We start from the raw sequence: 13,180 nt of genomic DNA, 5'->3' as shown, positions 1-13,180 counted from the left end.
AAGGTCAATATATTACGAAATGTATTATTTAGCACCGTATAAGTGTGCTGCCATTGCTATAGCTCTGTTAGTTTAGATTACATCAATTGTAAATTTGTTCATGACATCATTGCTGTTAGTTTAGATGACATCAATTGTAAATTTGTTCGATGACACCATTGCTGTTAGTTTAGATGACATCAATTGTATTTTGTAATTCAAAACTGTATTAATTTGCGAGGGCAAAGGAGCACGTTATAGAACAGATACAGCACAAAACATTTACACAAAATGTTGACAATCTAAATTAGATGACATCAAGTAGACATCAAGTCATAAGTGTGTTCGCTGTTAGTGTGGTGACTCCACTATCATCTATTTAAATAAGGAGTTGGGCTGATAGTTGTTTAGCCCAAATGTGGCACCACACATTCTGCAATCCTACGTTGCTTCCCTCTACTTCTATAATAATGGACATGCAATTCAAATACAGTGAAATGTTTTATTTCAGTCAGGCTATATCAGCTTCAATACCAAAAAAATTTAAAAAAAGAAAAAAGTACAACAAAATACATCATTTTACAAATACTCATGGAGGTCTGACATATCAGAATATTAAAAGAAATTCAAACATGTCACAGTCATAACAAAATTTAAAAAGTCAATACAGTACATATAATGCATTAGGAGCTATATTCAAAGTGTTTGCTATACCATATACTTTACAAAATACTACTAGAAAAGAACTCCCAATACCAAATGAATAGCTGATCATATACTGTATACAAAATATTTAAAAAATACAAACAAAAAAAAACCAATTGTGATGTGTGCGCATTCATGCAGATGCAGTTTGCATGCAAATCTGCCTCAGTGTGACAAATGATTAGAGTCAATGATGGATTCCATGTGATTGCTAGAAACTGGTAGTCAGTGTCAAAAATGATCTGCAATGGATGATGTTACTGCCAAAACGTATCTAAAAAGCTAGCACAAAACATCTGAGAATGAGAATGCACCTTAACATTTTCTAGAAGCATATACAGTAGTTGAATCAGGCTAAATAGTGAGTTGGTGTCACTTCCTCCAATACTAAAATATGATAACAAGGGCGTTGTCTAGTATATTTAATATCAAACCAAACAAAATGGATTTACCCGACAAGAGAACGTTTGCCCCAAGATATGCCCAGATGTATAAAGTGTTTCCTTAACATAAATGAGAAAAAAGGTACTCTATAGAAGTGGAATTTACTGCCCTGGAAGTTATCAACTATATCTTAATGAGTCAATGCTATCGTCTTGTTGGCAGAAAAAGATACATCATTTCACAAGATGTTCAAGCTGTCCCCGTCCTAGATTGTAAAAAAAGAAAAAAAGAAAAGGGGGGCTCGGGTGATTCTATTTGTTGACAGATCAGTCACGGTAATGTATATCTTATGTGATGATGGACCATGGCACCAAACTGTTCCCCACAGGGAAACCTCTTGCAAAAATTAAATTTACCGATGGATCAGAAAGACAAGACAAATGTCACGACTACTGGTAATCATAATAAAAGTATTAGTTATAATCTGTGAAAACATGATTCATTCTGAAAACACCTTTATGCAGTGATATTGTCTTTTCTCCCGATAAAGAGAGTAAAAATAGATAATTTGGCAGAAAAACGTGTTAACAGTCCACTTTGTGTCTCTGAACGTGTAAAGGTACAGATAATTTAGCCGTGATATACCATTTGCTCCTGGGAGTTCCTGTGGAGACAGCAGTTACTATGGTTACTGCATGCTTTGTGTGTTTATCTAGTGTGTGTAACAGTCCGGGAGTGTGTCTGTGTATATAGCGTGTATGTGTGTGTGAGTGTGTGTGTGTGTGTGTGTTGGAGAGAAAGCCTCAATGACTTGTGCCATCCCCGTCTTGACTGATCTGAGGTCTGTTATGTCCCTTTGCTTACGCTGTGAATAGAAACAGTTCTTCTAAAGCTGATCAGTGATTGGCTCCGCTACGTCTGGACTGAGCCGCTCAGCTCCGGAGTGACAGGAGGTCTGAAATGTTGATCAGGGTAGGGTCCAGTTGCTGAGTGGGGAGTCTTGTTGTTGCGTCACTCAGGGGCAGAGCTCTGGTTCTGCTGGTATATGGAGGCTTTATCCTTCAGCAGAGCCAAGCACAGGTGGCAGCTCCAGCTCCCTACAATTCACAGAGGCAGGGTTTTAGTTTCCGCGACATCATAACCTCTATGAAATTAAAGGATGTGCCTATTTGCAATTCTCCTTTTGTAATAATAAAGTAAATTAAGTCTGTGTCCTTTACTTCTTTTATCTCTGTGTTTTCCTAACAATTATTACTTCCTGAAACTCGGTGGATCAGTCTTCTGAAATGTCCACCTCATATAATGTACTGCTGAGACAAGCTCTGCTGTAACTTACCCTCGGGTGGTTCGGTCATGGGTGGAGCTAGACAGTACATGTGGTAGCCTCGGTCACAGTCATCACAGAACAAGAGCTGGTCCTATAAAAACACAAGAACTACATGAAGTGCAGTCGAGCAAGGAAACAAGACGTTCCCACCAAAAACAACACGAAGCTGGTTAATGGTGTACAAAAGTAATCTATGAAACTTTCTTTTATTACAGATTTATTTTAACCCCTCTTGTCATTTATTAAGCTGCAGTGAAAAACACTGTCACCATTCCAATATGAATTTGTAGGACAAACTAAGGCCTAGATGAGGTTCTTACATCATTCTCTGAGGTGCCGCAAACGTTACAGCACTTGCACTCGATACACTGCCAGCGGTAAGTCTTCACTGCAGCCATCATCACTGGTGTGAACTGCAGGCAGGTCGGGTGGCCTGAGAGAAGAGAACAACAAAATACAGTCAAATCGGATTAAACACAAAGAAACCCAAAGCAAAGGCAGCAGACTTCAGGAAGCTTTCTAGCATCGTCTTACCTGAGCGCCCACAGTCTGAGCATGATACAAGCTCTTCTGATTGGCCAGTCTTCTGGTTTAAAGTGGAGTCTCCCAGGCAAAAGTCACAGTAGTCGTTGGGCAGGGCCAGTCCATCAGGACCTTTCTTATTTGCTAAACAGGACAGACGGATGAAGCGCACATTTGGAATTGCTGTTGTTTTTAAAAAAAATTGAATTATAACAAGGAGAGCTTTATACCTCTGAAATCCCCTTTCAAATCAACATTTTCAGACAGTCTTTTAGTCACTTTACAAATGCAAACTATTTCAAAGTTCAATACTATAAATCCATTCACGCCATGCAAGCCAAAAACACCTGTCTCGGGTAATGGAGTGAATTCTTATCTGATCCAAACTAATACATGTTTGACAATGAAATCATTAACACGGCCCCACGTGCACTAAATGTGAAACAAAACATGAATGATATGATGAAAATATGCCAGAGATACCAAAAAACAATTCCTAGTCATGAAGACTGGGTCTAATTTCCTATCACACTACTATGAATGCACACATAGTGCGATGATTGGGAAAAGGAAAAAAGGAGAACAAAAAAGGAAAAAAGGAAAACCAAAAAAGGAGAACAAAATATTTAAGTATTCCCCTTCACAAACGCACACATGCTAGAACGCATGCAACATTCCCCACCCATCTCTCCTTTGAAATACAAGAGATTGACTCACTCTTCTGCTCCTCAGGCTGGCGAGGAGTGGGTGGTGCCTCGATCTCTTCGCGGTCCTCGCCCTCCTCCTCAGCCAGGTGAGAGTGTGTGTAGTGGTAGCTCAGGCCCGGTCGGTTCTTGTAGCGCTTCCCACAGACTGACACACACACACACACACACACACACACACACACACACACACACACACACACACACACACACACACACACACACACACACACACACACACACACACACACACACACACACACACACACACACACACACACACACACACACACACACACACACACACACACAGTTAAAAAAGTACAGTAGCGGTGGCTGCAACCTATGACTACTGTCCAGAAAGGCCCAAGGTGGAGCCTTAAACAGCGCCGCTCACTACACCACAACCGGATTTGTTTAATGATTGTGTTCTACTTACTCTGTTTCCTAACGAGTAATCTTTGGCTGACGCACTAGGCGCTAGGCAGAGGCGTGCGTGTTCACACCAAGTTGCAACCATCGGTTCATAAAAAACACAGAGTGGCATCTCGAAAATCCAGTTTAGCAACTTCTCCACTTTCACGTTTTAAGACTTACATTCCAGATGGGGTCTCAGGTTTAATCATGCATGGCAGAACAGAAGGCTCATCTTTGACAGACGCACAGATCTTGTTAATGTATCACACAAAGGGAAGGCCTCGCTGATGTGCGTGAAACAAATGCTTCTACTCACTGTCACAAGCGTAAGGTTTGTCCCTCTCCTCCAGCGCTGCAGCGGCAGCCTCTGTTTTCTTCTTGCCATTCTTGTCACTGCGACCCTGAGGAACCCATGGAGGAACAGCGACACATGAGCACACTTTTGTTTTGCATGGTATCAACTCGGACACGGCCACAGTCACATTGTTAGGTTTGGTGTTGCAGTAGCCTCTACTGATAAATGATCATGATATTAATCACATTTTCTGTTAAAGTACACATGTTGAACCTTTACAAATTGGCTGGAACAAACCTGATCCTGCACTAAGCCTGACTGGGACAATAATGATAGATGCCTGACATTGTTCTCTTGGGATCCTATGGTGAACTGACTGTAGAATTGGGCACTGCACTCACCTTGGACTTGCTCTTGCCCCGCCTCTTAGGGGTCTCATCCTCAAAATCTTCATCATCTAGGTCATCCAAGTAGTCATCATGGTCTAAGACTCGCTAAAATGAGAAAGTTCTGATTAATTCTCAAACACAGAAGCATGGGAACACCCAAAGAAAACCAAGGAGATTAATTTCAGTTCCAATTTTATGGACTAATGGACTATATACTATCACCAGATGATGTTATAACAATTAAAAATAGACAAGAACCTAGTTTATCAGCCTGAAAACCCTATGGAGATATTGATGTTTGCTTGAGCCTGCGTGGCAAGAAGAACAAACATGACGGGAGAGGAGCCATTGTTCTTATAAGTATTTAATGTTCAACGTGACACAAATGTTTTTCGTGACCTAATGGAATCCGGACGCCACATCGAAACACTAAAAAGGACATTGAAAGAACAGTGAGGCCACTCTACTTCACTTAGCTTGCTTTTAGACTCACCTTACGGATTCGACCAGAGGAAGTGTGGGTGGAGGCTGAGGCAGCAGCGGGCTCCACAGTGGCCGGGTCATCCTCAGGGCCACGGAGGTCTGACACTCCGCTCCTCCTGTCAAGGGGCTCCCCTTTGAGGAGGGCTTCCAGGCTGCTGCCATCTACTGGCCCCAAGGTATCACGCTTCAGACCAAGCTCCAAATCTGCTACACACACCAAACCAAACATTAAAGCATTCACACACAAACCAAATTAATTAACAGGACACAATCACACTTTTACAAAGGAAAGGATACGTGACTGAAACCAGGCAGATGAGCTATAAATGCTATAAAATAATCTAGATAGAAGTACCCAATCCCTGAACACTTTTGACAGTCGAAAAGAGGAGCTGGTTGTCATACCTGCTTTCATAGGGGGGAAGGCCAAGCGTGGGTCCTCAGGGGGGTGAGAACGCCGCTTCTTCCTCCAACGACGGGCCGGGTAGGTATACAGCTGTCCTGGGGCTCCACCTGGAGACAAATGGCACAACGTTTAGTGAAGTGCCAACAGGTGAATCAAGTTCTTACATGTAAAGGACAGACACTTATCCGACACAAATCTAGGCGGAAATAAATGGGCCATATCTATATATACAGTATATTGAATGCTATGGGTACTGGATATTCATTTTACAAATTATGGTGGAACAATAATGCAAAACTTATCATACCGTAAGGAAGAATTTTCCGTTACCACATGTTACTGTAGACCATATTTAAATGTAATCCCAATAACAATAGTTATCTAGAAATAATCCAAACCTGCACTCCGGTGTCTCTTCTCCATCCATATGTAACAGTTAGACTGGGCCACGCCGGTCTGAGAGTCCAGGAAGGGCATGAGGATGCTGCGCTCGGCACACAGGCGAGCATTGTAACTATGGCACTGCTCCATAGCATCTCTGTAATACTGCTCTCCCAGCCTGAAACGTGCAAGATGGGATCAAATATATACAAGTTAGTACTGGATAAAGATTGTATACAACTAAAATATAAACTTCTTATTAAGTGAAATAAACCATAATCCCTCCTTAATTCCTATTGAAGCTGTCTAAAGCTTTATTTTTACCCTCATACTTTATAATTCATTCACTTGATTCACAAAAAGGAAACTAATTACACTATTAACCAAGAGAGTGCCCCTCAATGACTTCGACGTATCAACGCTTAAACTCCACTCATCATTTATGTGTCGCATTGTAATGTAGCGTTCAAAGAGGATAAGAAGATCGAGGGTAATTACGCCTTCCTCGCTGCGTTAACGTGAGCAGAACCACGGAAATAAGCAGAACAAAAGGTTGGTTGTTAGCGAGTGTCTCAACAACGCGCCCGCCAAGCTGTCAGCTCACCGTAGCTGTTAAATAATTCCCCCCCTGTATCTTCCTGTAAACACTTTGGTGATATTGACTATTAACCCGCCTGAACACATCCTCGTTTGGCCGAATTACTGCCGAGTGGTGGTCAAAGTCAACACAGTACAACAATGGGTTAGCTTAGCTCCACGGCTTCCTTCGTTTGTATTGAACCGTAGCTAGCATGCTAACCGTAGCTCGGTTGGATAACGTTACTCTCTAGGGAAACATATAGTGTTCGAAGATGTGGATTCCGTGCGTACATTTTGTTCACTTCACATTAGCGGAATCATTTACTCTCATCAAGTCATGGATTAAACATTCTCCGCTTAGTTGTATTCTTACACTAAATAGTGGAAAACTTACACTTTCACAACACTGTCGACGGCCGCCGCCATGTTTTCTTGATGCAGTCGTGAAAAGCGCCACCGCGGCTGCGCACAGACGATTTCAGTCGCTGCTGCCACCCACAGTCCAAATCCCGTACTTCTCATCCGGGTACTTAATTCGGGGTCTCCAGCAACGTCGCAGTGAATCGAGTATTCTTCATCTCTCCTTCCCTACACCTGGTTGCATAAATCAAGCACCCGAGAAGATTCGCAAAAAGTGCGATTAGAAATTCAAACATCATAATAACCTTATTATTTCTGTGAGGAGCAATTGAGGGGCCCAAGCCCAAAGGTGATGCAATGGTATTTGTGCCTGGTGTTTAGTCTTGAGATGTGCTTAAAGTCACTCATTAATATGTGATTAGTGGGCCCAGCACATATAGGTCTAAAGGTATATTATCACACACCATTGAACATTCTTGCAATTTTTTTTAGCCACTGAAGTGTACAAATGCCACACATCTTGGTATGCGTCGGTTGACCTGTTCAACAACAACCCTGTCATGACAACATTGTTCAAGATATCAAAATGTCCTTCTCAATTCAGAATCTGGCAGATGAAACAAATTGTGCTGGTTAAATTTTGTATGACTTGGAATAACTGTGTAGAAATAGGAGGAAGGATTATGGACAAAGTTTGAAGTCTTGGACAAAGTTCATGTATATCAGTGTGTTATCCATTTTCATATTCCCCGCATGCCTACCAGATCTGATGCATGTGGGTGAAACTGGATGCAAACAATATACTCAGGGAGGCGCTATAAAGCCCCCAGCATATTTCTGTTTCATTTTATTTTGCTGCAGCATTTTGCTCAAAGCTCGGGTCAGTGAGAGCACACACATTCACAAACATTACACACGTTTCTCTAAAAGTAAGAAGGAGATAGAATGCAAGAACCTTTCATTTCAATATATTTGTGATGCTTGGGAAAACATTGAAAATGAGGTCTCACAGGTTATTGTTGAAGCCTGTCCTGTATAGATGAAGCTTGAAAGTCATTAATCAAAAGCTTTGATCGTAAATAAATCAATATCATTAGTCATACGATGTGTATAAATATAAGTCTATGTTGCCTTATATCCCAAGTTCTATCATATAATATCACTGTTTGTACTGTGATTGTGTTGGCAATTCTGGTTCTTTGGTTGTAAGACATTGAGAAGAGTCAATAAACAGATGAATCAGTTTATTTCTTACACTGCAGTGAGTGTGATCTGGTTGCAAGACAGGAAAGACGACTTCCGAGGTGTCAGAGGCAACACGGTACATCCGCACCAGGTCACAGAGAAGAGATAGAAAGGCGCCCTTCCGGCTTCTAGGACGTCCAAGGCCCGAGTACACGATAAGATGCACAATGAAAGCATAAACATCTCAATGCTATCTATTACAAAAGGTGAAGGCAACCCTGAAACACTTAGTGTGAACTGTGAATCTTCAGCATGCCTAATTAAACACACAAAATGCTACACATACAGATCGTTATGTTTCCACAACAATTATCATATATTATGTGAAGAAGCATTCATTTTGTACATGATAGATGTTAACAAAGATAACATGAGATAACAACACCCTAAACACCCTTTACTAAATGTACAAATGGATGTACATTTAGACTAAATGCTTGGAGGGACCATTTGAGTGTATAAAACTAGATTGCTGCTCTGCTGCTGCACTGCTCTTTAAGTCTCTTTTGACTCCTCATGTTGAGATTTTTTAAGAACTAAGAAGAACACTTTTATTATTGATCCCCGGAGGGAAAACGTGTTGGGGGAATGCTGCAGAACCTTCATTGTCCACACATACTTCTATTAGTATTGTCTTCTTTGTTGCTGTGCCCCTCTGTGTGCCTTCCTCTCTCTCCTCCTTCTTTCTTTCTCTCTAATGTTTTATAGCCCCTCAAATATCAAACATTGAGCCATTTCTAGGTACAAATGTCAGAATCTAACTTTGAAATTGTTTTATATGGTACTTGATTTATTGTTAGTGTGTAGTCAGAGTAGTCTTTCTCAGTCATTGTCTGGATTTAGTTCTTGCACCATTTGTCACCGCCAATTTTTGCAGTTCATTTTGAAAAACGGATTGGTCACTTCAGTATCCTTGCGCTTACTTCGCTCTCACTCTCATTTAGGAGCGGCTGATTATAGACTGAGTTTCAAAATATTGGATGACTTGAGCGCTGTTTATGATTTTGTTTTACAGTGGCTGCTGAAAGACGTTGATAGGCACTGAACTTGTGAAATTTTTGAAACAATTGTTGCAATACTACAAAGGTAAGACAATATGGGGAGGCAGTAGTCGAGTGGGTAGAGCTTCCGCTTAAGAACCGGAGGGTTGCCGGTTCAAGTCCCTGCTGAGGTGCCCCTGAGCAAGGCACCGAACCCTCAATTGCTCCCCCCTCTGCGAAGGGTGGTAATATAATGTAATGTAAGTCGCTTTGGATAAAAGCGTCTGCTAAATGATCGTAATGTAATGTATGTAATGTAATATGGGTTTTGCTTTGTCCTAATTTGAACTCTGCACTACTTTGATGAAGGTTTGGGCTGACGGCGGCGTTTAATATGCATAACCAACGTGAAAGATTTTCTGTATACCACAGTGAGGAACTTTGTCTTCGGTAGAAAAATGACGGAGAAGCAGTGAGCAACTAGAATGGCCACTATAATTTTAGAATAGAATGGGATAGAATATCTTTATTGTTATTGTACATGTACAACGGAATTGTGCAATTGATTCATTTAACAAGCCTCTAAGATAAGTAATAATCAAATAAAATAGAATAGAATAGAATGCCTTTATTGTTATTGCACGAACAGTACAACAACATTAATTAAGTGCTACGTCTGATGCAGTGAAATAATGCAAATCTTTAGAAGAAAACAGCCACACAACCATGGGAACCAATGCAAATAAATGCAAATGCTAAACTAACTAAGACTGTAAACATGAAAAAGTGTTCAGAATTCCGCATTTAGTGTGGTTATGGCTCTAGGGTAGAAACGGGCAATGTCAGTGTTTGCGCTCTAGCATCTGCCTAAGGGATGCTTTCCTGAGTGGGATTTTACAGTCTTAGAGTTGGTTCACCAGTTAAGTGTTGTGTTCTTTGTGCTCATGGCTTACTATCCTTTTATAAACCTCAGATGTATAACTTATATAAATATTTCATGGGTCATCATGTTCATTTCATTTCATCACTCAGTCTTGCCAAGAAAAGCAGACAGGATCCGTCAGTCGGTGTACAATGAGCCTGAACATTCCAGGAGTGGTGATGATGGAGCTCTTCTACCTGCTGGTGCTGGGGACCGGCATATGGGCATCAAAGAAGTCCAAGTGTGTAGAGAGCAGCAGCTCAGGAGGCCGGACTGAGATGATACTGCTGGGAAATTGAGGAATCAACTTGGTGTTGGGAATCTTCGCCAGGTGAGATCATATAGGGGAAGGTGTTTGGATTTTTATTTGGTTTACTTTGATATCTTCAATTATGAAGAAGAGAAGTTATGTCGTCAACAGACTCGTTTCTCCTGTCAGCTGCCTCCATCTTCTCAGCAAACATCTACAAGAACATCTTAAGGACAAAGGTAAGATGTGGACTGAAACAGTGTGTGTGGGGGTGGCGAGCAGGGGGTGGTTACTGTTAGAGATGAAACAGTGAGAAGCGAGCTCAGTTTGTTTTAGTTTGTTTTTGGTTTCTTTTGTCTTATTCTACCAGTCATCAGACAGGGAGATCCAGTGGGTGATTTGTCTCACTGTGGTGTTGGGAGGCGTGGCTGGTACAGCACTCACCTCCCTAAACAACAGCATCATGGGGTTCTGGGTCCTGGGCTCAGACATAGCCTACACCATCATGTTCCCTCAACTCATCTGTGTCCTCTTCTTTAGCATATCTAATTGCTACAGCTCCATCATTGGCTTTGTATTTGGCGTGTTGTTGAGAGTGTTGTATGGGGAGCCATCCCTCGTTGTCCTCCATTTCCCAGGTTGCACTCTTGAGGAGGGTGTTTATGTCCAGCATGCTCCCATCAGAACTATCAGCATGCTGTATACCATCTTTGCCACATTGTTGTTCTCTTATCTGACTTCACTGCTGTTCAACAATGGACTGATTCCTGAGAGGTGGGACCTGCTTAAAGTGAAAACTACCTGGTTGCCACAGGAAGTCAAATTAACAGACACTGACACAACCAAAACACCTGAAGAGGTTAAGAAATCTGAAGTTCAAAATGAAACTGAAATAATGTTGCAAACAAACCAGGAGGCGTGACAAAAGCATGATTTCTGGATATTTTACCAAAGACACCAAGCTGATAATATAGTTATAAAAGTTTTCCACAATAATCACCTTTCATGAAATGGATTTTTTTTGGGGGGGAAAGACGATTTGGATCAGATAGCCTGTTCTTCCTGGCAACCTTGGAATTTTCAACAACTCTCTGAAACAAATAACTTCAACAATTTGCATATACCTGCTTCGTAATTTCTTTGCCATGATGTCTTTACTTACTTAAATGTTTATGTGATTGAAGATAACAATAAACCTGGATCAAAAATTACAGCAGTTCTGGAATAAATTATTATACATCACCACAGGCCAGTGCCCATACAAATGATATTCGTTCAGAATATTTTACACTACACCGGGGGACCCGCCACTATGCCCCTTATGTCTACTCCTCTTTGCCTTGGCCATTGAACCACTGGCCATTTCTTTCGATCGTCGACCAACACTATATGCGGATAATTTGTTGCTCTACTTAACTGACTCCATATCTAGTCTTCCAGCTGTCCTGTCTTTTCTGGACACCTTTAACAACTTTTCTGGGTACAAAATAAATATCTCAAAGAGTGAATGTTACCCCATTAACAATGTGACACATACATTCTCAGACCTCCCAACTATACCGCGCTCACCATGACACTGAAGTCTGACCTTCTGAGATGGAACTGCTTACGGATCTCCTTAATTGGGAAATAAATGTGATTAAAATGAGATTTCTTGTTCCTGTTTCAATCTCTTCCTTTATTCTCCTTCAACATTTCTTTGACTCTTTAGACAAAATGACCATTGCCTTCATTTGGGGTGCAAAGCCTCCAACAATCAGCAAATCACTATTACAAAGATGTGAGTTCTGTGGGGGTCTCGCGTTACCAAACCTCCAATTCATATTCATAAATTACTTCTTTTAATTACTACCCGCTAATGGGTGGACTCTCCTGATCTAGCCTGGTGCAAGCTGGAAGCCCAATCCTGCTACAATTCCTCCTCTGTAGCTGCCCTTATATACTCCTCTCTCCCAACCAAGATCTCAAAGAAAACACATCCCCCAAAGGTACCTGCTCAAAGTGAAAACTACCTGGTTGCCACAGGAAGTAAAATGAACAGACATTAACACCACCAAAACACCTGAAGAGGTTGAGAGGATCAGAAGTTCAAAATGTAACTGAAATAATGTTGCAAACAAACCAGGAGGCGTGACAAAAGCATGGTTTCTGGACATTTCAGGAAATAAGTATACACCAAACTGAAATTGTGTGTTCAGTGTAATGTGTGTGTAATGTGTGATCAGTGGGCCAAGTTTAAGAAACTCACTGTTAGAAAAATGTTGATTGAGTTATACTATGGGATAAGAGCATGCTGAAGTCCAGTACAGGAGGAAACAAGCAGTCTGACTAGAGACAGTCTTATGATTGACTCAGACAGTGTGCACCAAGATGTTTCCTACTGATATTGATAACTTGTGATTTACTCAGGTAGTGTGTACTGTTGTTACTGTTTAACTGATCAAGACTGTGAGTGATCGGGACAAAGTTCTCTGGCAACCATGTATAATAGGACGAGTTTAGCTATTGAAAGTCAGTCAACCCAGACTGCAATGACCACACATTGTAACTGACTTGACTCTTGCTGCAGCAATAAATTCTCAACCCAAGTGTTCTGAAGTCTCCGTGCCTGAAGAGAAGAATTTTCCTGACACTCACTAACGTAAAAATAATACAGACCGGCTATTTGCACATTTACATAGGTCTATAGGTATATTATGACCCATCATTGAACTTTCTGGTATGCGTCGTTTGACATGTTCAACAACAACCCTGTCATGACAGCATTGTTTAAAATAACAAAATGTCTTTCTCAATCAAGAATCTGGCAGATGAAAAATATCGTACTGATTTAATTTGGTATGACTCTGCAT

General features: G+C 41.1%; 1 protein-coding gene and 1 long non-coding RNA gene across 3 annotated transcripts; one reads left to right on the top strand and one right to left on the bottom strand.

Moving 5' to 3' along the window:
- Window positions 1–461: 461 nt before the first annotated feature.
- Window positions 462–7,033, bottom strand: dpf2l (D4, zinc and double PHD fingers family 2, like). Of its 2 annotated transcripts, none has more exons than XM_076159599.1 (11): window positions 6,966–7,033; window positions 6,010–6,170; window positions 5,611–5,718; window positions 5,216–5,412; window positions 4,735–4,827; window positions 4,355–4,439; window positions 3,635–3,769; window positions 2,930–3,061; window positions 2,716–2,828; window positions 2,405–2,486; window positions 462–2,165 (listed from the first exon to the last, which is right to left on the bottom strand). In XM_076159599.1, exons 1-11 carry the CDS (start codon window positions 6,995–6,997, stop codon window positions 2,080–2,082), a joined length of 1,224 nt encoding a protein of 407 aa, XP_076015714.1. In that variant the 5' UTR covers window positions 6,998–7,033; the 3' UTR covers window positions 462–2,079. The 2 variants fall into 2 exon arrangements, with proteins under 2 accessions (XP_076015714.1, XP_076015715.1); XM_076159600.1 differs by having other exon boundaries at window positions 5,216–5,409.
- Window positions 7,034–10,483: 3,450 nt separating this feature from the next.
- LOC143008070 (uncharacterized) lies at window positions 10,484–11,196 on the top strand. Its single transcript, XR_012964545.1, has 2 exons — window positions 10,484–10,567; window positions 10,699–11,196. It is a non-coding gene; the product is annotated as an uncharacterized LOC143008070 (long non-coding RNA).
- Window positions 11,197–13,180: the final 1,984 nt, after the last annotated feature.

The sequence above is a fragment of the Genypterus blacodes genome, unplaced genomic scaffold (genome assembly GCF_046128005.1).
Source record: "Genypterus blacodes isolate CSIRO-AG114 ecotype Tasmania unplaced genomic scaffold, CSIRO-AGI_Gbla_v1 ptg000098l_1, whole genome shotgun sequence".
NCBI lineage: Eukaryota > Metazoa > Chordata > Actinopteri > Ophidiiformes > Ophidiidae > Genypterus > Genypterus blacodes.
Note: the sequence above shows the minus strand (reverse complement) of the source record. Positions and strands in the feature narration are given on the sequence as shown.